Genomic DNA, 23,365 nt, shown 5'->3' with positions numbered 1-23,365 from the left:
CAACCCTGAATGCTTTTGATACTTGGTCTATATGTACCTTGGGTAGACCTCTCTTATTAGATTTGTTCATTTTATGATGATATCTTCAATTCTCAATATTTTTGTCATTTTGATAAAAAGTGATATTTTCAAATTCTTGTTAAAAACTGCAAGTCCAGTTGCTTTGATATTACATACATAGGTACTACATGTGGACCTCTCTCAGATTTGTTCATTTTGTGATGATACCTTCAATTATCTAATTTTGTAGAATATTTTTGTCATTTTGGTTAAAAGTGATATTTTTGAATTCTTGTTGAAAACAGCAAGTCCCATTGCTTTGATACTATACATATTGTTCATTAGCCTTCGCAGACGAAGTCTGCCGAAGGCTTATAGATTGGGTTCTGTCCGTCCGTCTGTCTGTCTTTTACCTCTTATAACTTTGATATGCTCTGTCCAATTTTTTACCAAGTTGGTGCAAATGTAATTCTCAATGCCATACATATGCACGCCAAGTATTTTTTTGATTCGCCAAAGTTTCATTGTGTATTTCTGTGATTTTCAACATTTTACTAGTACAAATGCCGAAATTTACCGGAAAAATCTGAGTTTTAACAACATCTCCCAAGAGAACTGGCATACCATATTGCGCATGCCGCTGAGGAAATCGGCGTCGATTTCGTCTGAGGATATTGTATTCCGGGACTGTATCTTTCTTTGCACAAGGCTTATTTAGATTAAATTCTATCTCAAAGGTAAGAAACTGTGCTTATGGTATTTATTATGAACTTTGATTTATCCTTTTGTGTCCTGACTTTAGTGAGAAAAACAGTCCTGCTATTAGTTCATAAACTAGTTATGAAACGTGTACATTTTGTAAATCGAAAGTTTATCTCGTCATTTAGGAGGCTTGGGAATAACGTTTGGCATATAAAATACTGGAATAATAAAAACATAAAGGTTTAGAACACGCTGATCGTGATTCTGTTATGTACGATTGCTATTTCCGGTGTTCATTGGTTTCGTGACGACATATTAGACTAGAAATATCGAGAAAACACAAGTTCGGCCAACCGTGACTGCTTGAAAGCAATGATGAAATTGAAAAGTACTGTAATTCAATATCAATGAATCTATCATCACTTTTAAATTACCTTTGAAGTAATATGATACCCGAGTGCGTTACTGCACTCGTGACCGGGACCTCCATGCTCCATGCTCCATGCGGTGTTGAAGTTTATTGGTAAATCGAACCTCATTTTCCCAGTCAGCTATTTATTTCGGTACTGAAGTCAAGGTGGCAATTTCAATGTTTAGCTACCATAATTTATCTCCATTATGAGCAGGAAAATAAATTACGGACCTCGATTGAGTTTGATTTAACGGCGGCCATGTTTTTAAGGGATATGTGAAACAATATTAGGGAGGGGGTCAAATTCACGTAATTCTCAATTTCAATGATGTTGACTTAATAGTCATAATTTTTTTTTTTAAACTCCAGATATTATTTTATATATTATTTTAATACAACTACAATATGTTAATTAGTATGCAAATTAATATGCAAATTAGCAGCCAATCTGAGACGATACAATCCAGTTCAACAGAAATTTGACATACACTTAGGTTGCATGATCACTACCTCTGCTGATTAGTTTTTTATGCACTTCTATCTGCTTTTATATTAAATGTATTTTTTTGTATTTTTCTCAATAGTTTTTTTTTTTATTTCTTTTGATAGCTTGGCATCCATTAGGTTCAGCTCAAGTGAAATATTCAGCATATCCCTGCTCAGATTTTAATGACATTGAAAACACAAGTACTCGGGCTTTTTGCACATTCTTAATATTTTATTTTTGCAGAATCCCGTGAATATTAATTTGACAACTTTGTAGAGTGGGAACAGACTGTTGAATTAGTTCATCCTAGACTCTGGTAGAACATGTTTAAAATAGTACAGTGTGATCTGCAATTTCTTTCTGGCTAGTATAAATTTACTAAGTAATATTTTTTCGTACTAAAAAAACTCAAATATCTTTTTTAATTAAATCTAACAGGCAATGGGAGCACATATGCTACAACCTCTGCTTACTTTGGATTAAATGTTTTGGTTTTTTTTCAGGTGCAGAGCCAGATTTTTTTCTCAGAAAGCAAAGCCACTGGAACTACATGTATTACAAAAACATACCGGTACTATTCACTGTGTGTCTTACAATTGTATAAAGTTTCGCAGGTCCTCTTTTTTTTACTTTGAGAAGTTCTGTCAATCAAAGCATAAATATGTGTTTCTCTGTACATAAAATTTCACACGATTTGTTAATATTAATGTATGATAATAAAAACTTGATAATATTTTTCTGGATTTTTGCCCTTTCTTTGTATCATTGTCGTATGAGAAGTAATCTTGTCCTTATTAGAGATATTGAAACTAATCCAGGGCCACAAACTAGTTTATCGAAACAGACACAACACTGATTCTACATATTTGCAGATCTGATTTGTATACTTCATTTTACCTGTTGTACTGGTTTGGTGCTATCTGGTTTCCTTGCTGAGAATAATGCTGACCTGGATGGAGAGTGCTATAAATTTGAAAATGCCATAGAAATCACGTTTGCCAATTTATGTCCATGCAACTTTAGAATGACAACTAGCGAAGGCAGTGTCATTCATGACTTGTTTTCTAATGATATTTTCAGTTCTTTAATTGAAATGTGCATTGCTAACAGCGGAACTATCTCAGCCGATAGGCTGCTTGTTTAAATTCCTTCTTTAATTTTATTGTTACACAGTACTGAATTTATGATGAACATTGTCTTAGAATTTATTATTCAATGGGTTATTTGTAGATTGCCACCTAATGTGAGTTTAGAAGAGGGCGCTCTGATAGAACCCTTGTCTGTTGCAGTATATAGTTGCAGTAGAGGAAACGTAGGACTAGGATCTAATGTTCTTATATGTGGGGCAGGTTAGTATATTTCTGTTGTACTCAGTGAGAACCTAGAACTATTACTCTATAGAATGAGTGTACAAATACACTGTTATTTGACTTCTTCTTAGTTTTTTTGGTATTTGACTCCCATGTGCGAAGCACACAATGGGAGTCTTTGCAGTTAGTTTGATGTGTGTGTGTCCGTCTGTTCCACTGCTATCTCAAGAACCATACATCGGTTTTTGATAAAACTTGGTGCATAGATGTTCTGGGCCAATGCGCAGATTTGATTAGGTTTTGGTAAAATCCATGCATATTAATTACCTAATTTGCATGATAATTAGCTAATTTTTGGCTGTTCCATGACTGTTCCATGACTGTTCCACTGTTATTTAAAGAACCACACATTGGATTTTGATGAAACTTGGTACATAGATGCTCTGAACATATGCGCAGATTTGAATAGTTTTTGGAAAAAATCCATGCATATTAATTATCTAATTTGCATATGATCTCCGTCATCGCAGCCTTTCAGTTAGCAAGCAGTTTATGTTCGGGAAAGATTTGACGTGAAAAAATCATTCCCCCACGACACTACAGATGTTGGGCAAGATTATACTTAGTCGATAAATATCCATCGGTCAGCACATCGATTACAAATTTTCGTGATGGAAAGCTCAGTAGAGGGCTTTTTCGTCGCTGGTCCACAGGGTTGCATCAACCATGTGTCCGCCATTATTCTATTATGTCATTTAAGTGAACCGCCCTATGGTGCGTAAATTGACGTTTTTGATTGGTTATGCGATTGACCTCATGTCACATTTTCATTATACCGGATTCGGTAAAAAACACAGAGTTAAGCGGTCATGTACGTTCTATAAATCTAACCTTGCACACATAATCTTGTACTGACGTGTTTTTTGTTCAAGAAAGACGTTCCATTTCATTTAACCCCCAGTTAACTCTTCACGTCCATGGTATTTGTGAGAGTTGAAAGACTTTTTGAACAAATGACAAGTAACTAAATTGATTTGCGTCAAGCTGGGTGGCCCGAATTTGAATATCAGTGCATGAACTCTGGAGGTCATTGCCCAATGCCGCACGTAATTCAAACGCGTGGTTATTAGACTTCAGTCGAAATGTACGTGAATAATGCGTTCGAAGTGCGCTGCCCAGAGTTTATTATATTATAGTAAAATTTAATTTGACATATGGTATGCTTATGTTTCCGTAATTATTACGAATGCAACGCATTATCAAGTCGGTGATATTGAAATAATCACAGACCCATTACCCCGGGTCAGTGCCCTAACAACAGTTAAAAAAAAACCTAATGAAAGCAATACATTACGAAGTTGAAATATTCAGAGCCGGTACAATATTGTAAACAAATTTGCGTAATTAGAAAAGCAGTGCACTAAGTAAACAACGTTGATATATTCAAAGCCAGTACAGAGTTGCATACAAGTTGCGTAATTACAGTAACTTCGGATATAATAACAATTTTACTAGATTGACACGCGGGCATGAAAGAAAAGGGTTGCTAAGGTAATGCGCCAGTTCAGTGCCTGACTTGGGGTCAAACTTCGGTCAACACACACTTGATGTCAGCATCGCCGCGCAGCAAGTTTCGCAAAAAAGTACCGGAAGTTCAATTGCGTCCCAAAATGATGTCGCTGATCACTCAGTTGTCGCAGCATGTGTTGTGTCATGTCCATTTCGACTTTGGCTTAGTGCATGTTCTTGTTCACATAAAATGCGACCTCTCACCAATGTATTAAAACACTTTGAATTTATACTTTGCATGATTATATTTGGTCAACGCGAAACATTATTTTTTCTAAACATTTTCTGAGACCATTTTTATCAACGCAGGGTTATTTTTCCAGACAGGATGGGCTTCGTAATATCTGCCATAACATCGCCCGGGCGATGCCTAGAAAAATAAAAAAAGGCAGTGCAGCCAGACGGCTACTTTGTAGCCACATGTTCATTGTTTGTTTGTGTACAGAGTGACCTTTGCCATTTCACTGTTTCATTTCAAGTGTAACATGGTGCGAGGTCCTTGACGCAGTGCGTGTTCTCTGCCCGACTATACGCCATGAATGTCACTAGCCATGAGTCTCAGAGGCACTAAAAAAACATCCTGTAATCGTGTTCATTGGAAAACAAAACAAATCACTAATAAATTTATGAAAACAGCTCCTTTTTGAATCGATCTAAAAGTACTCTTTTAATTCGCTCACCAAAAACAAATAATTTCCGTTTTTACGCTATTAATTCGCACGCTTGAATAAATAATTATTTTTACTATCGCGAATTAATTGAGTTTTTACGGTATATTAATTACCTACTTTGTATAATTAACCAATTCTAAGCTACTATTATTCCATTTCAATGAAACTTAGTACAAAGATGCTCTAGGACAATGTACAAACCTGATCACATTTCAATAAAACTTAGTACATAGATGGTTTGTTACTTTGCACAGACCTCATTAGTTTTATACTCAAATCTGTTCATATTAATTTTCTGATTTGCATAATTGGTTTTCAGTTTTCAATATCTCAAGTACAAGTAATTTTAAATTATTTTTAACGTGTCTCCAATACTCTCAGCACATGGGAGTTCTTTCTAAGCTTTCTTTGATTTTATATTGTATCGTACTCGACCGTATTCACTATGTTCAATTACCCACCATAGACTCCGGTCAGTCAAAATGACTATTTTGAACTGTAGGCATTAATCAGCGATTCAGCCGGTGACGGAGAGATAGAATCTAGGTCAAGGGAAGCCCCATGACCTCAAGATTCTTTTACCCCTTACGTCACAAACCCACATGATCGAGACCACATGGCAGCGCCATAGGTAGCCGTCAATCACTCTGATTTTTTCTCCGCCTCGAGTGGAGATGAAATCTAGCAAGCTCTGCTGGATCGCCTGCTTTTTTTTTTCTGTCCGGGTTTCTAGCTTGGGTTGTTGCCGCTGCACGGCATCCGACATTGTAGCTGGTAGGACAAGTTTTCCTTGTCATTTTTACCCTTATGTCGTTTTCCCCTTTGTGTGTAGTATTTTTCACAACAAAGAAATTAAAACCCGGCGCCTCTACGTAACCACTGGTTGGTTTCGCGGCGGAACCTTTTACAACCCTATTTCTTTTTTTCCCTCATGCATGTCGTCTTTTATTTACAATGTATTTAGCATTATATAGATGTAATGACAGCACCAGGGCTCGCTGCCGCTTTCTTTATAGTCTCCTCGTGTTTCGAGTCGACTGTGCAGTGGTTATATTCAGAATTTACCAGCAGAGAACCCACATCCGAGATACTTTGTCATAGCTGCATGCAGGGTTCGGGGTTTTTGTGTGAAGGTGCGTGTTTTTTCACTGGAGTTCTGAGGCCTGAGATTTTCTTTCAGAGCCATCAAAATCGCTGAGACTGACCGCGTCACAGCAAGGTCGCGCGTCCAGTAAACAAATTGGTTAAAGTGAGTTACGTGTTTTGCATGAGTGGAAAGTCCTCACACTCGGCTACCGGTACTTCGTGTACAGGCACGTCGACTAAGAAGCCTGACAGTGGAGGTTCCGATATTTTTCTCGGTCTCGCCCGCTGATTGGAGGGCATCCTCACAGTTTCTTTTTTCAGGCGGTGCTTTACCCGATTTTACCAGCTGCAGCGAGGCTGTGCCCCTGGAGGCTTTCCTCCTATGGGGCCCGTTGCGGGTCTTTTTGTGGACCCTTCCTCGCACGACGCCGGGTTTGCCTCCGAGTTGAGGGCTTTGGTCGAAGGACTGTCGGGGCAATTGCGTCCCTGGCAGGCCGGGTAGATCAGACGCAACGACCCAACAGGGTGCTGGCAGCCAAGCCTCCGATCTCGGGGCAGGGCTTTCAGGGCAGAGCACACGTTGACCCCCCACTTTCAGCCAGCTAGGGTTTGTCGCGCGGTAACGGTACAACGGTAACAAATTTATCCTTGTGTCTCCGCTGTGGGATTTTGACTCCTTTCTTATCAACCCACGGGCGTCCCCAGAGAGAACACACTCCCTCTCACATATTTAAAGTGAAAGAGGACGCAGTTCGCTCGCGTCGGATACAGCCGGTACTTTGGGCGGTCCCTCAGAGTCTTCCATCTGTATGACTCGGTGAGCCACGCTTTTGGGGTGAGGCGGAGTATCATCGATCCCAGTGATACAATGTAGATACCCCCACCCTTGATCCTAAAGCAACCACCTAAGGTTGCTTCAACGCTTATGGGATCATGGGCGTCGGGATCCAAAGCAACCCCATCACCACGTCTCTCCCTGTCCGTCTGAGTGCGGAGTGGGGCGTAGAGCACACAAACAGTGTTGATGGGCGGCATTGGTCAGCGGCGGAGGATGTAATGCTTAAGGCCTCTGGGTGGGGATAACATTTAGGCAACACTTCCCACTGGACCAAACGCTACCCGGTCGGTGTGGTTTTGAGATCAGACCCCATAGCGTGGGATGAGACCAAAATGCCCCCAACCGGATTCCAAGGCTCCTTCCCCAGATCCCGGTGCCACGAATTTGGCAAACCGGGCAAAGGGGGATAGCCGTGTTCCATGGGTGTCTTTGCCAATTGAAGACGACACTTCCAGCCCTGAGGGCAGAGTTGCTTGAGCGCATTATTATGCATGCCCAGGACTCTGGAGACCTTGGAGGCAGAACGCACCAGCCTCCTAGACCAGACCTGAAATCTCCATTTCCTCCCGTCAGTGTCTCCCCTGTTGGGCACTGCCAGGGGACTCAATGAGACAGGAAGTAGCAGTTTGCTGGGAAAGACACCATACACAGGGTACAACAGCCGGAACTAAGTCCAGGCTTCTAGCCAAATGTGTTCGTAATACCAAATCTACAAGTGGCAGGCGTCCAGTTCTGGACCTAGGCAGACTGAAAAAGTACGTGCTCCTTGATCGGTTCCACATGGAGACACCATTCAGGGTTCTTCTCTCCATCCACCGTTTTGACTGGCTAGCCCCACTAGACTTAAGCGGGGCCTACCTGCACATACCGATGCACCCAGCGAGTTGCCATCTCCTTTGAATCACCAACTGGACCAGATGTCGGTACACCTCAATCCGTACCCAGACTACTAGTTACCAACAACCTGGCCAAGGGGTTAATAGCCAAACGCATCAAGCTAACACAGGATTTACTTCACCAGTTGGGCTCATTAGTAAATCGACAAGTCCCACCTTGACCCAACGCGCAGTTGGTGTCCCTGGGCATGGAGTTTTGACACAGAGGTAAGCTTGGCTTAGCTATTTCAAGCGTGTTGCTTAGCGCTAAGCAGCCTAGCCAAATGCCTAGTCAGTGTCCCTTCGTGAGCTAATGTGGATCATCTGAATGATGACCTCGGTTCGAAGGGTCGTTCCCCAGGCCGCACTATGCAGCCGCCCGGTATAACGCTTGTTATAACGCCGAGCTCTCCTATGGGAACTAGGTAGGGGGGTTTCGATCTCGGATGAAGTGAAGGAAGCCCTGCCCTGGTGGTCGTCACTGGCCACGGGCAGAGGGGCTCCCTTGGACCCGCTCACCGCAGGTATGACTCTGGTAACAGATGCCTCCCCCTAGGGTTGGGGAGCGCATCTATTGGATGAACAAGCCCAAGGATATGACTCCCGCATTAGTTTCGGGACTACCATATCAACCCGCTCGAACTGAGAGCAGTCTACTTAGCACTACCACGCTTTCTACCCGTAGTTCGAGACCACAGAGGCAACGCAACAATGGTCTCCTTCAAGAAGGAGGGGGGACTCATTCCCCATCGTTGTTAGTCCTAGCGGAGCAAAATCCTCCTTTGGTGCCTGGAATATGTGGAGCGAACCGCACACCACCTTCCAGGGGTGAGGAACAGTCTGGCAACGCCCTTTCAAGGCGACTCCATCTCCAGAACACGGAGTGGCTGATACCACAGTGGGTAGTCTCCAGGCTGTTTCGGCTGTGGACGGTCCAAGGTTAGACCGGTTTGCCGCACCCTGGAACACCAAGCTCCCGACGTACGTAACACTCCTGCTGACTCCAGGAGCCTGGGCCAAGCAGGGCCTAGTTTCCACTTCTGTCGGAAACGATAGTCGAAACACCAGCAGTACTTCTGGACTCACCGGACCTGCCATCCCAACCAGACGGCGCACTACCAACGAGCCCAGCGGGTATCACTTACACGCATAGAGGCTCTCAGTAGACCCGCACACACGAAAGCTTTATCTGAGCGGGCTGCCAATGTCCTGGTCATGGCAAACAGGGATTCCACCAACGCAGCTTACATTTCTAGGCTGCGAGCATACACTGGTTAGTGTAGCGGAAGGGAGATTGATCGATACCATCCCTCTATTGGCCAGGTAGCAGGTTCCTTCGTCCACCTGTTTGACGAAGTGGGTTTGTGCTACGCAGCGATCGTTGGCTACAGGTCAGCCTTGTCCCCCACCATTCAAACGTACGGGAACAAGACTAACCGATTGTCCTATTATTAGGAGACTATTTATTGCTTTCCAGACGCTGAGACTCCATACAAGGGAACCGCCCAACTGGGACTTGTCGGCTGTGTTGTCCGCTCTAAGCAGACCGCCCTTTGAGCCTCTCCGATCAGCACCACTCAAATTTTTGATGTGGAAAATAGTCTTCCTACTGGCTCTCGCCTCAGGTAGGCGTCGGCCAGAGCTGGGGGCATTGTCCTTCTCGGATGATGTACCGCCATTATGGACAATCAAGTTGTGCTAAAGACATGAATCGGGTTTCTCGCCTAGAACCAAATCCCAGGACACGATCCACCCCCCACCTAACCCCCACAGCACCTCCCACCCCTAGGTTGGGTCCCGTCATAGCGGGTCTGTCTTGGTTTGCTGACCCAGCCTGAACGACCGCTAGGGTCCCTGCGCATAAGCAATAAGTCAGTCCGGCATTTTATGCGGACAGATTTCTCTACCATCAGCACTCCCCTGGGAGCTCCCAGGTCCCGCTTTACGGCATATGCCCTCATGCAGAACTGTTTCGGTCTCTACTTTGAAAGCTTACTACCCCCCAGAATTTGGTTGGGGTCTAGCTTTCTCGGGCACACCGAACCCTGTCATCATAGCAGCATTTTGGCTCCTTGCTCTGGGGAGAGCACAGGCATGGTAAGACACCACCCTTTTTTGGGTCTTAACTAGGGTGTTGAGTTTGTTGTCATCCCGGACTGGGAAAAGACTTTCATCCTTTTTTTTCTGTTTGCTCGGAAAAACCCGCCACCTATCGGTGTCTGACTCTGCCTACAGTTCAAAATAGTCATTTTGACTGACCAGAGTCTATGGTGGGTAATTGAAGGTAGTGAATTTAGGTGCCTATTCACATAGTTCATACCCACCATAAACTCTGGGTCCCCCCAACCTCTCCACTCTTTCCATTGCATTGGTCTAAGTCCTCGAGGCAGAGAGAAAGGAACCAGAGTGATTGACGGCTACCTATGGCGCTGCCATGTGGCCTCGATCACATGGGTTCGTGACGTAAGGGGTAAAAGAATCTTGAGGTCATGGGGCTTCCCCTGACCTAGATTCTATCTCTTCGTCACTGGCAGAATCGCTGATTAATGCATACAGTTCAAAATAGCCATTTTGACTGACCGGAGTCTATGGTGGGTATGAACTATGTGAATAGGAGAGTTCGGAGAACCCTCGCCTAAGTTAGTGCCCATACTCAGCTAAGCGCCCACCCGCCACTTTCGGGACATTTCTATTTTAAGGTTTATGTTTGGCTAAGCCCCATCCCCTTCAGAATGCCCCTAATTTGACTGTATACACTAAACTTGGTCTTTGCTATCAGCCAGGGCCTGCATGCTATCAGCCAGGGCCTGCATGCTATCAGCCAATGTAATGTAGCCAACCAGTCTGGGCCTGCATGCTATCAGCCAGGGCCTGCATGCTATCAGCCAATGAAATGTAGCCAACCAGTCTGGGCCTGCATGCTATCAGCCAATGTAATGTAGCCAACCAGCCTGGGCCAGCATGCTATCAGCCAATGTAATGTAACCAACCAGTCTGGGCCTGCATGCTATCAGCCAATGTAATGTAGCCAACCAGCCTGAGCCTGCATGCTATCAGCCAATGTAATGTAACCAACCAGCCTGGGCCTGCATGCTATCAGCCAGGGCCTGCATGCTATCAGCCAATGTAATGTAGCCAACCAGTCTGGGCCTGCATGCTATCAGCCAGGGCCTGCATGCTATCAGCCAATGTAATGTAGCCAACCAGCCTGGGCCAGCATGCTATCAGCCAATGTAATGTAACCAACCAGTCTGGGCCTGCATGCTATCAGCCAATGTAATGTAGCCAACCAGCCTGAGCCTGCATGCTATCAGCCAATATAATGTAGCCAACCAGCCTGGGCCTGCATGCTATCAGCCAATGTAATGTAGCCAACCAGTCTGGGCCTGCATGCTATCAGCCAATGTAATGTAGCCAACCAGCCTGGGCCTGCATGCTATCAGCCAGGGCCTGCATGCTATCAGCCAGGGCCTGCATGCTATCAGCCAGGGCCTGCATGCTATCAGCCAATGTAATGTAGCCAACCAGCCAGGGCCTGCATGCTATCAGCCAATGTAATGTAGCCAACCAGCCTGGGCCTGCATGCTATCAGCCAGGGCCAGCATACTATCAGCCAATGTAATGTAGCCAACCAGCCTGGGCCTGCATGCTATCAGCCAATGTAATGTAGCCAACCAGTCTGGGCCTGCATGCTATCAGCCAATGTAATGTAGCCAACCAGCCTGGGCCTGCATGTTATCAGCCAATGTAATGTAACCAACCAGCCTGGGCCTGCATGCTATCAGCCAATGTAATGTAGCCAACCAGTCTGAGCCTGCATGCTATCAGCCAGGGCCTGCATGCTATCAGCCAATGTAATGTAGCCAACCAGCCTGGGCCTGCATGCTATCAGCCAATGTAATGTAGCCAACCAGTCTGGGCCTGCATGCTATCAGCCAATGTAATGCAGCCAACCAGTCTGGGCCTGCATGCTATCAGCCAATGTAATGTAGCCAACCAGTCTGGGCCTGCATGCTATCAGCCAATGTAATGCAGCCAACCAGCCTGGGCCTGCATGCTATCAGCCAGGGCCTGCATGCTATCAGCCAATGTAATGTAGCCAACCAGTCTGGGCCTGCATGCTATCAGCCAGGGCCTGCATGCTATCAGCCAATGAAATGTAGCCAACCAGTCTGGGCCTGCATGCTATCAGCCAATGTAATGTAGCCAACCAGCCTGGGCCAGCATGCTATCAGCCAATGTAATGTAACCAACCAGTCTGGGCCTGCATGCTATCAGCCAATGTAATGTAGCCAACCAGCCTGAGCCTGCATGCTATCAGCCAATATAATGTAGCCAACCAGCCTGGGCCTGCATGCTATCAGCCAATGTAATGTAGCCAACCAGTCTGGGCCTGCATGCTATCAGCCAATGTAATGTAGCCAACCAGCCTGGGCCTGCATGCTATCAGCCAGGGCCTGCATGCTATCAGCCAGGGCCTGCATGCTATCAGCCAGGGCCTGCATGCTATCAGCCAATGTAATGTAGCCAACCAGCCAGGGCCTGCATGCTATCAGCCAATGTAATGTAGCCAACCAGCCTGGGCCTGCATGCTATCAGCCAGGGCCAGCATACTATCAGCCAATGTAATGTAGCCAACCAGCCTGGGCCTGCATGCTATCAGCCAATGTAATGTAGCCAACCAGCCTGGGCCTGCATGCTATCAGCCAGGGCCTGCATGCTATCAGCCAATGTAATGTAGCGTACCAGCCTGGGCCTGCATGCTAACAGCCAGGGCCTGCATGCTATCAGCCAATGTAATGTAGCCAACCAGTCTGGGCCTGCATGCTATCAGCCAGGGCCTGCATGCTATCAGCCAATGAAATGTAGCCAACCAGTCTGGGCCTGCATGCTATCAGCCAATGTAATGTAGCCAACCAGCCTGGGCCAGCATGCTATCAGCCAATGTAATGTAACCAACCAGTCTGGGCCTGCATGCTATCAGCCAATGTAATGTAGCCAACCAGCCTGAGCCTGCATGCTATCAGCCAATGTAATGTAGCCAACCAGCCTGGGCCTGCATGCTATCAGCCAATGTAATGTAGCCAACCAGCTTGGGCCTGCATGCTATCAGCCAGGGCCTGCATGCTATCAGCCAATGTAATGTAGCGTACCAGCCTGGGCCTGCATGCTATCAGCCAATGTAATGTAGCCAACCAGTCTGGGCCTGCATGCTATCAGCCAATGTAATGTAGCCAGCCAGCCTGGGCCTGCATGTTATCAGCCAATGTAATGTAACCAACCAGCCTGGGCCTGCATGCTATCAGCCAATGTAATGTAGCCAACCAGTCTGGGCCTGCTTGCTATCAGCCAATGTAATGTGGCCAACCAGTCTGAGCCTGCATGCTATCAGCCAGGGCCTGCATGCTATCAGCCAATGTAATGTAGCCAACCAGCCTGGGCCTGCATGCTATCAGCCAGGGCCTGCATGCTATCAGCCAATGAAATGTAGCCAACCAGTCTGGGCCTGCATGCTATCAGCCAATGTAATGTAGCCAGCCAGCCTGGGCCTGCATGTTATCAGCCAATGTAATGTAACCAACCAGCCTGGGCCTGCATGCTATCAGCCAATGTAATGTAGCCAACCAGTCTGGGCCTGCATGCTATCAGCCAATGTAATGTGGCCAACCAGTCTGAGCCTGCATGCTATCAGCCAGGGCCTGCATGCTATCAGCCAATGTAATGTAGCCAACCAGCCTGGGCCTGCATGCTATCAGCCAGGGCCTGCATGCTATCAGCCAATGAAATGTAGCCAACCAGTCTGGGCCTGCATGCTATCAGCCAATGTAATGTAGCCAACCAGCCTGGGCCTGCATGCTATCAGCCAGGGCCAGCATACTATCAGCCAATGTAATGTAGCCAACCAGCCTGGGCCTGCATGCTATCAGCCAATGTAATGTAGCCAACCAGCCTGGGCCTGCATGCTATCAGCCAGGGCCTGCATGCTATCAGCCAATGTAATGTAGCGTACCAGCCTGGGCCTGCATGCTAACAGCCAGGGCCTGCATGCTATCAGCCAATGTAATGTAGCCAACCAGTCTGGGCATGCATGCTATCAGCCAATGTAATGTGGCCAACCAGTCTGAGCCTGCATGCTATCAGCCAGGGCCTGCATGCTATCAGCCAATGTAATGTAGCCAACCAGCCTGGGCCTGCATGCTATCAGCCAGGGCCTGCATGCTATCAGCCAATGTAATGTAGCCAACCAGCCAGGGCCTGCATGCTATCAGCCAATGTAATGTAGCCAACCAGCCTGGGCCTGCATGCTATCAGCCAGGGCCAGCATACTATCAGCCAATGTAATGTAGCCAACCAGCCTGGGCCTGCATGCTATCAGCCAATGTAATGTAGCCAACCAGCCTGGGCCTGCATGCTATCAGCCAGGGCCTGCATGCTATCAGCCAATGTAATGTAGCGTACCAGCCTGGGCCTGCATGCTAACAGCCAGGGCCTGCATGCTATCAGCCAATGTAATGTAGCCAACCAGTCTGGGCCTGCATGCTATCAGCCAATGTAATGTAGCCAACCAGCCTGGGCCTGCATGTTATCAGCCAATGTAATGTAACCAACCAGCCTGGGCCTGCATGCTATCAGCCAATGTAATGTAGCCAACCAGTCTGGGCCTGCATGCTATCAGCCAATGTAATGTAGCCAACCAGTCTGGGCCTGCATGCTATCAGCCAATGTAATGTGGCCAACCAGTCTGAGCCTGCATGCTATCAGCCAGGGCCTGCATGCTATCAGCCAATGTAATGTAGCCAACCAGCCTGGGCCTGCATGCTATCAGCCAATGTAATGTAGCCAACCAGTCTGGGCCTGCATGCTATCAGCCAATGTAATGCAGCCAACCAGTCTGGGCCTGCATGCTATCAGCCAATGTAATGTAGCCAACCAGCCTGGGTCTGCATGCTATCAGCCAATGTAATGTAGCCAACCAGTCTGGGCCTGCATGCTATCATCCAATGTAATGTAGCCAACCAGCTTGGGCCTGCATGCTATCAGCCAATGTTAAGCCCGATGTAAGATGTGGATAAATATTTTGCTATTCACTTGTCTCATGTTCTATTTCAGGTCCAGTTGGGTTGTTAGTTTTATTAACTGCCAAGGCTATGGGAGCTGCAACAGTTGCAATTACAGGTACATATGTAACCATCACATTGACAATATATGTTGGACAAAATACTGAAAAAATGCACACAAATGTTTTTTGGATTTCGACCAGTGTAAACGATTGAGAATCATGTTTTATAACCACATACAAGTCTGAGAATAATCTTTAGCAGCCATAAACTATTATCCCTTCAGATATAGATGAGCATCGGTTAAGTATTGCCAAGGAGAAAGGTGCTGATTGTGTAATAATGGTGGAAAAAACAGACAATAAACAACTAGCTGAGAGGACAGTGGATATTATGGGATGTTCCCCTGATGTTGTCTTTGAATGCAGTGGTTCTGATGATAGTCTGTGTATGGGAATTTATGTAAGATATTATTTTTATCTTGTGTTCACTAAATATAATTTCAGGGCAAACAACAACACTGGCATGTTTCAGTGATGATGGACTCATAATTATGATAAGAAAGTTTATTTTGAAAAGATATCGCTAGGAAGCTGCTTATATTTGAAAACCATTGGTGACTGCAGCTACATGTCTACTGACTGTCAGGTCTGATTTGTTTCTGTTAGGACAAGTCTCAAAACTGGAACTTTAATTTCAACACTATGCACTGCATGTGTGTGTTGGCCAATGCCTGTATCTCAGAAATGCCTGGTCAGATTATGTTTAAACTTTACTCACACATCATACATGTACATTATGTCATGCACATGCATGCATATACAATTCAAGATGACGGCCATTTTATAACAAAAAACTCAACAAAATCGAGCATTTCTGTGATTTTGGTTGTGGGTGGATAGATTTAATTCAAACTTTTTTTGGTACCTGTATTGAAAATCATCGGACTTTGATGCAAATCATTTATTTTATAATCGGATTAAAAAAAAGGCCATTTAGTTCTGGAGTACTATCTTAACTGATTGCAATAAACTTTACTTATTTGTTACACATCATGTCACACATGTGCACATTTATTCATTTGTTTCATGATCCAATTCAAAGAGGGTTAAATCACGGCCATTTTAAAATTAAAAAATCATGAAAAGCAAACATTTCTATTATCAAGATAACATTTGGTACACAAATTGAAGATAATTGGACTTTGATGCGTGTCGATCATTTTGGTTTTTTTCAGTTCAGATTCAACATGGCCAACTGGCAACATATTTGCATAAAATTACTTCTTTGTTTGCAATCACAGTTCATGTGACGTCACTTATTCATAGAACTGGTTGATACTTGGCGCCATGGCTGTATTATCCATACGCTTTCCATCTGTGAATATAACGCTCATTTTACCAGCTCTACGAATAAGTGATGTTACATGAATACGTTTTATAAACAACTCATATCAGGTGTTTGTGTAACTATTCTTTATATGTACAATGTATGGTTTTGATTTAGGCATGCAAGTCTGGAGGTTGTGTAGTACTAATAGGCAGGGGATCATTGGAACCTACTATCCCACTTGTCAATGCAGCTGTCAGGGAAATAGACATCAAGGGAATATTCCGATATGCTAACTGGTAAGAAATTTCACTCAGTATTATTATACATCTGCAACTTTTTTGGAGATGAAATAAACTCATTTTTATTGCAGCTATTTTAAAACTGCAACATTTTGATTGCATAACTGCAGCTGTTTGTACAATGCAGATACCTTGCAGGTGTCCTTAGGAGAGGGCGTATACAGGGGAAGTGCTCAGTGCTGGAGGGTAGGGTTAGGGATGTCTGGTAATAAAGGAACTCATTCCTTGCTAACTACAACTGCTTTTGAGAACTGCAGAAATAACAATAACTGACATTTTACTTTTACTTTAATTTTATATGTATTGCACTTTATTACTAACATTTTATTGCTGTTCAACCAATGGAAATTATTTCTAAGGATGCAATAAATTCATTATTATTATTATGTGATAACTACAGCTATTAGTAACTGATAACTGCAGCTTCATGTGATAACTACAGCTATTAGTAACTGATAACTGCAGATTCATGTGATAACTACAGCTATTCGTAACTGATAACTGCAGCTTTATGTGATAACTACAGCTTTATGTGATAACTACAGCTATTAGTAGCTGATAACTGCAGCTTCATGTGATAACTACAGCTATTAGTAACTGATAACTGCAGCTTCATGTGATAACTACAGCTATTAGTAACTGATAATTACAGCTTCATGTGATAACTACAGCTATTTGTAACTGATAACTGCAGCTTCATGTGATAACTACAGCTATTAGTAACTGATAACTGCAGCTTCCTGTGATAACTACAGCTATTTGTAACTGATAACTGCAGCTTTATGTGATAACTACAGCTATTAGTAACTGATAACTGCAGCTTCATGTGATAACTACAGCTATTAGTAACTGATAACTGCAGCTTCATGTGATAACTACAGCTATTAGTAACTGATAACTGCAGCTTTATGTGATAACTACAGCTATTAGTAACTGATAACTGCAGCTTTATGTGATAACTACAGCTATTAGTAACTGATAACTGCAGCTTTATGTGATAACTACAGCTTCATGTGATAACTACAGCTATTAGTAACTGATAACTGCAGCTTCATGTGATAGCTACAGCTATTCGTAACTGATAACTGCAGCTTCATGTGATAACTACAGCTATTTGTAACTGATAACTGCAGCTTTATGTGATAACTATAGCTATTAGTAACTGATAACTGCAGCTTCATGTGATAACTATAGCTATTAGTAACTGATAACTGCAGCTTCATGTGATAACTATAGCTATTAGTAACTGATAACTGCAGCTTCATGTGATAACTACAGCTATTAGTAACTGATAACTGCAGCTTCATGTGATAACTACAGCTATTAGTAACTGATAACTGCAGCTTTATGTGATAACTACAGCTATTAGTAACTGATAACTGCAGCTTTATGTGATAACTACAGCTATTAGTAACTGATAACTGCAGCTTCATGTGATAGCTACAGCTATTCGTAACTGATAACTGCAGATTCATGTGATAACTACAGCTATTTGTAACTGATAACTGCAGCTTTATGTGATAACTATAGCTATTAGTAACTGATAACTGCAGCTTCATGTGATAACTATAGCTATTAGTAACTGATAACTGCAGCTTCATGTGATAACTACAGCTATTAGTAACTGATAACTGCAGCTTCATGTGATAACTACAGCTATTAGTAACTGATAACTGCAGCTTCATGTGATAACTACAGCTATTAGTAACTGATAACTGCAGCTTCATGTGATAACTATAGCTATTAGTAACTGATAACTACAGCTTCATGTGATAACTACAGCTATTAGTAACTGATAACTGCAGCTTCATGTGATAACTACAGCTATTAGTAACTGATAACTGCAGCTTCATGTGATAACTACAGCTATTAGTAACTGATAACTGCAGCTTCATGTGATAACTACAGCTATTAGTAACTGATAACTGCAGCTTCATGTGATAACTACAGCTATTAGTAACTGATAACTGCAGCTTCATGTGATAACTACAGCTATTAGTAACTGATAACTGCAGCTTCATGTGATAACTACAGCTATTTGTAACTGATAACTGCAGCTTCATGTGATAACTACAGCTATTTGTAACTGATAACTGCAGCTTCATGTGATAACTACAGCTATTTGTAACTGATAACTGCAGCTTCATGTGATAACTGCAGCTTTATGTGATTACAGCTATTAGTAACTGATAACTGCAGCTTCATGTGATAACTACAGCTATTAGTAACTGATAACTGCAGCTTCATGTGATAACTACAGCTATTAGTAACTGATAACTGCAGCTTCATGTGATAACTACAGCTATTAGTAACTGATAACTGCAGCTTTATGTGATAACTACAGCTATTAGTAACTGATAACTGCAGCTTCATGTGATAACTACAGCTATTAGTAACTGATAACTGCAGCTTCATGTGATAACTATAGCTATTAGTAACTGATAACTGCAGCTTTATGTGATAACTACAGCTATTAGTAACTGATAACTGCAGCTTCATGTGATAACTACAGCTATTAGTAACTGATAACTGCAGCTTCATGTGATAACTACAGCTTCATGTGATAACTACAGCTATTAGTAACTGATAACTGCAGCTTCATGTGATAACTACAGCTATTAGTAACTGATAACTGCAGCTTCATGTGATAACTACAGCTATTAGTAACTGATAACTGCAGCTTCATGTGATAGCTACAGCTATTCGTAACTGATAACTGCAGCTTCATGTGATAACTACAGCTATTTGTAACTGATAACTGCAGCTTTATGTGATAACTATAGCTATTAGTAACTGATAACTGCAGCTTCATGTGATAACTATAGCTATTAGTAACTGATAACTGCAGCTTCATGTGATAACTATAGCTATTAGTAACTGATAACTGCAGCTTCATGTGATAACTACAGCTATTAGTAACTGATAACTGCAGCTTCATGTGATAACTACAGCTATTAGTAACTGATAACTGCAGCTTTATGTGATAACTACAGCTATTAGTAACTGATAACTGCAGCTTTATGTGATAACTACAGCTATTAGTAACTGATAACTGCAGCTTCATGTGATAGCTACAGCTATTCGTAACTGATAACTGCAGCTTCATGTGATAACTACAGCTATTTGTAACTGATAACTGCAGCTTTATGTGATAACTATAGCTATTAGTAACTGATAACTGCAGCTTCATGTGATAACTATAGCTATTAGTAACTGATAACTGCAGCTTCATGTGATAACTACAGCTATTAGTAACTGATAACTGCAGCTTCATGTGATAACTACAGCTATTAGTAACTGATAACTGCAGCTTCATGTGATAACTACAGCTATTAGTAACTGATAACTGCACCTTCATGTGATAACTATAGCTATTAGTAACTGATAACTACAGCTTCATGTGATAACTACAGCTATTAGTAACTGATAACTGCAGCTTTATGTGATAACTACAGCTATTAGTAACTGATAACTGCAGCTTCATGTGATAACTACAGCTATTAGTAACTGATAACTGCAGCTTCATGTGATAACTACAGCTATTAGTAACTGATAACTGCAGCTTCATGTGATAACTATAGCTATTAGTAACTGATAACTGCAGCTTTATGTGATAACTACAGCTATTAGTAACTGATAACTGCAGCTTCATGTGATAACTACAGCTATTAGTAACTGATAACTGCAGCTTCATGTGATAACTACAGCTATTAGTAACTGATAACTGCAGCTTCATGTGATAACTACAGCTATTAGTAACTGATAACTGCAGCTTCATGTGATAACTACAGCTATTAGTAACTGATAACTGCAGCTTCATGTGATAACTACAGCTATTAGTAACTGATAACTGCAGCTTCATGTGATAACTACAGCTATTAGTAACTGATAACTGCAGCTTCATGTGATAACTACAGCTATTTGTAACTGATAACTACAGCTATTTGTAACTGATAACTGCAGCTTCATGTGATAACTACAGCTATTTGTAACTGATAACTGCAGCTTCATGTGATAACTGCAGCTTTATGTGATTACAGCTATTAGTAACTGATAACTGCAGCTTCATGTGATAACTACAGCTATTAGTAACTGATAACTGCAGCTTCATGTGATAACTACAGCTATTAGTAACTGATAACTGCAGCTTCATGTGATAACTACAGCTATTAGTAACTGATAACTGCAGCTTTATGTGATAACTACAGCTATTAGTAACTGATAACTGCAGCTTCATGTGATAACTACAGCTATTAGTAACTGATAACTGCAGCTTCATGTGATAACTACAGCTATTATTAAACTGATAACTGCAGCTTCATGTGATAACTATAGCTATTAGTAACTGATAACTGCAGCTTCATGTGATAACTACAGCTATTAGTAACTGATAACTGCAGCTTCATGTGATAACTACAGCTATTAGTAACTGATAACTGCAGCTTCATGTGATAACTACAGCTATTAGTAACTGATAACTGCAGCTTCATGTGATAACTACAGCTATTAGTAACTGATAACTGCAGCTTCATGTGATAACTACAGCTATTAGTAACTGATAACTGCAGCTTCATGTGATAACTACAGCTATTAGTAACTGATAACTGCAGCTTCATGTGATAACTACAGCTATTTGTAACTGATAACTGCAGCTTCATGTGATAACTACAGCTATTTGTAACTGATAACTGCAGCTTCATGTGATAACTACAGCTATTTGTAACTGATAACTGCAGCTTCATGTGATAACTGCAGCTTTATGTGATTACAGCTATTAGTAACTGATAACTGCAGCTTCATGTGATAACTACAGCTATTTGTAACTGATAACTGCAGCTTTATGTGATAACTACAGCTATTAGTAACTGATAACTGCAGCTTCATGTGATAACTACAGCTATTTGTAACTGATAACTGCAGCTTTATGTGATAACTACAGCTATTAGTAACTGATAACTGCAGCTTCATGTGATAACTACAGCTATTAGTAACTGATAACTGCAGCTTCATGTGATAACTACAGCTCAAAGATATTACATTATGCAGACCTTATTAGTTTTACACTTAAATCTGTTCATATTAGTTACCTTATTTGCATAAGCTTTTCCATCAATATCTCAAGTTCAAGTAATTTAGAATTATTTTTAATGTGTCTCCAGCACACAGTTCTTTCTAAGCTTTTTGGATTACTGATAATTGCAATCATCTTAACTCTCATCATTTTGTCTAACCTTCAGTTACGCCAAAGCTATATCAATGGTTTCCAGTGGTGCATTGGAGGTATCATCTCTCATTTCACATCGCTTTGATCTGACGAAGTCTTTGGATGCCTTTACGACGGCCAATGACAGGAATTCTAAAGCTATTAAAGTCATCATTAATTGTGATAAATAAACTTTGTTCTTATTGTGTGTAGATTTTTGCATAAAGAGTCCATTGCTTGTATTATCAGAATTCAATGTTTGTACATCTTTTATGATTTTATTAAAAACCTGTAGTATCAATCAAAATATAGATCTTCAGTAACATTTATAATCTTGCAGGCTCAAGAGAGTCATGGTTCATAGAATATCAACTCTGATTACCAAACAAAAGTTCCAATCCGTGTATTTAGCATGTGTGGAAATGTGAATTGTCGGTTTAGTGGTTATTTATTTGTCCCATGCAACCATGAATGTCAAATCTGAGACCAGTCAATCCTTAATTCTAAAGATGTTTTACATTTCAAGAGCAAACATGATCTACTTTCCACAAACTATGCTAAGCAATTACATTCTAAAAATATGCTAGAATAGCGGCTCCTTAAAAGTTGCACAAGTACAAGCTTGCTGACCAATTTTCTTTGCATACAGAACGTTGCCACAGCAGAAAAAATCCTGTTCTGGATAGAATCAACAGTTCAGGTATATCGCCCTCATTAATGATAAACAATAAACTTTTGTTTTCATAGCAAAGAGCATAATTTAACAACTACACGAAGATGTCTTTCTTCATACAGAATAACAAATGGAAATATAGCAGCGATGACTGGTTTCGAGCCTGAAGTTTTTTGTCATCCAGTAAATCCAATATGGCAGCTAAGGTCACATGACCGCTAAAGATTTTATTGATATTGCTAGATTTGAGCCAATAATGACTCACAAAAAAAACAGAAGTTCCTAGACCCTCAGAAAGTGGCGCAATTGAGCACTTCCAGTTTTTGTTCTAAGATGGCGGCCAGGTCATGTGAACTACATGGCTGGTTTTGGGGTATGCCACAACTCGTGGCCTTTTATCAGCATACAACTATTCTGTACATGTCAGATTTTGATATAGGGGGTCAATGGAACTACTATCCCACTTGTCAATGCAGTTGTTTGGGAAATAGACATCAAAGGATTATTCAATCAGTTCCCATTGAGTATACGAGGGCAATGTAAAAAATTATACATCTGACACCGAAAAAATAGAATTTACCTGTCCATAAAACGTGATGTTCCTTATTTGGAAATTGTGCGTCATGTTAATGTCATATTTGTATACTTCATTCATTCAGACACGCACACAGCCGCTATCAGAAGGTGATGGAAATAGAATCCTGTCACTGGATCCAAATGTTTGCACAGTGTTCTGTCACAATTCTGGGTTGTTATCACCCATTAAATTATTATTACAAGCAGGGGAAGGGTTTATGATAAGGTTATTGCTAGGATACAGCAAACTTGGAGTACGGTAGCACATCAACCT

The 23,365-nt window shown here is 42.2% G+C and overlaps 1 protein-coding gene across 1 annotated transcript in view; it reads left to right on the top strand.

Moving 5' to 3' along the window:
• The window catches only part of LOC100372858 (sorbitol dehydrogenase-like), a 36,016-nt gene extending 13,867 nt beyond the window's left edge, over positions 1 to 22,149 (top strand). Inside the window, exons 7-11 of the mRNA XM_006811523.3 lie at positions 2,832 to 2,950; positions 15,061 to 15,126; positions 15,295 to 15,470; positions 16,515 to 16,636; positions 21,877 to 22,149. Of these exons, the coding sequence (XP_006811586.1) occupies positions 2,832 to 2,950; positions 15,061 to 15,126; positions 15,295 to 15,470; positions 16,515 to 16,636; positions 21,877 to 22,033 (640 nt within the window). The 3' untranslated portion in view covers positions 22,034 to 22,149. The remainder of the gene's footprint in view (positions 1 to 2,831; positions 2,951 to 15,060; positions 15,127 to 15,294; positions 15,471 to 16,514; positions 16,637 to 21,876) is intronic.
• Positions 22,150 to 23,365: the final 1,216 nt, after the last annotated feature.

This window comes from Saccoglossus kowalevskii, chromosome 11, assembly GCF_978046115.1.
Source record: "Saccoglossus kowalevskii chromosome 11, keSacKowa6.1, whole genome shotgun sequence".
Lineage (NCBI taxonomy): Eukaryota > Metazoa > Hemichordata > Enteropneusta > Harrimaniidae > Saccoglossus > Saccoglossus kowalevskii.
Note: the sequence above shows the minus strand (reverse complement) of the source record. Positions and strands in the feature narration are given on the sequence as shown.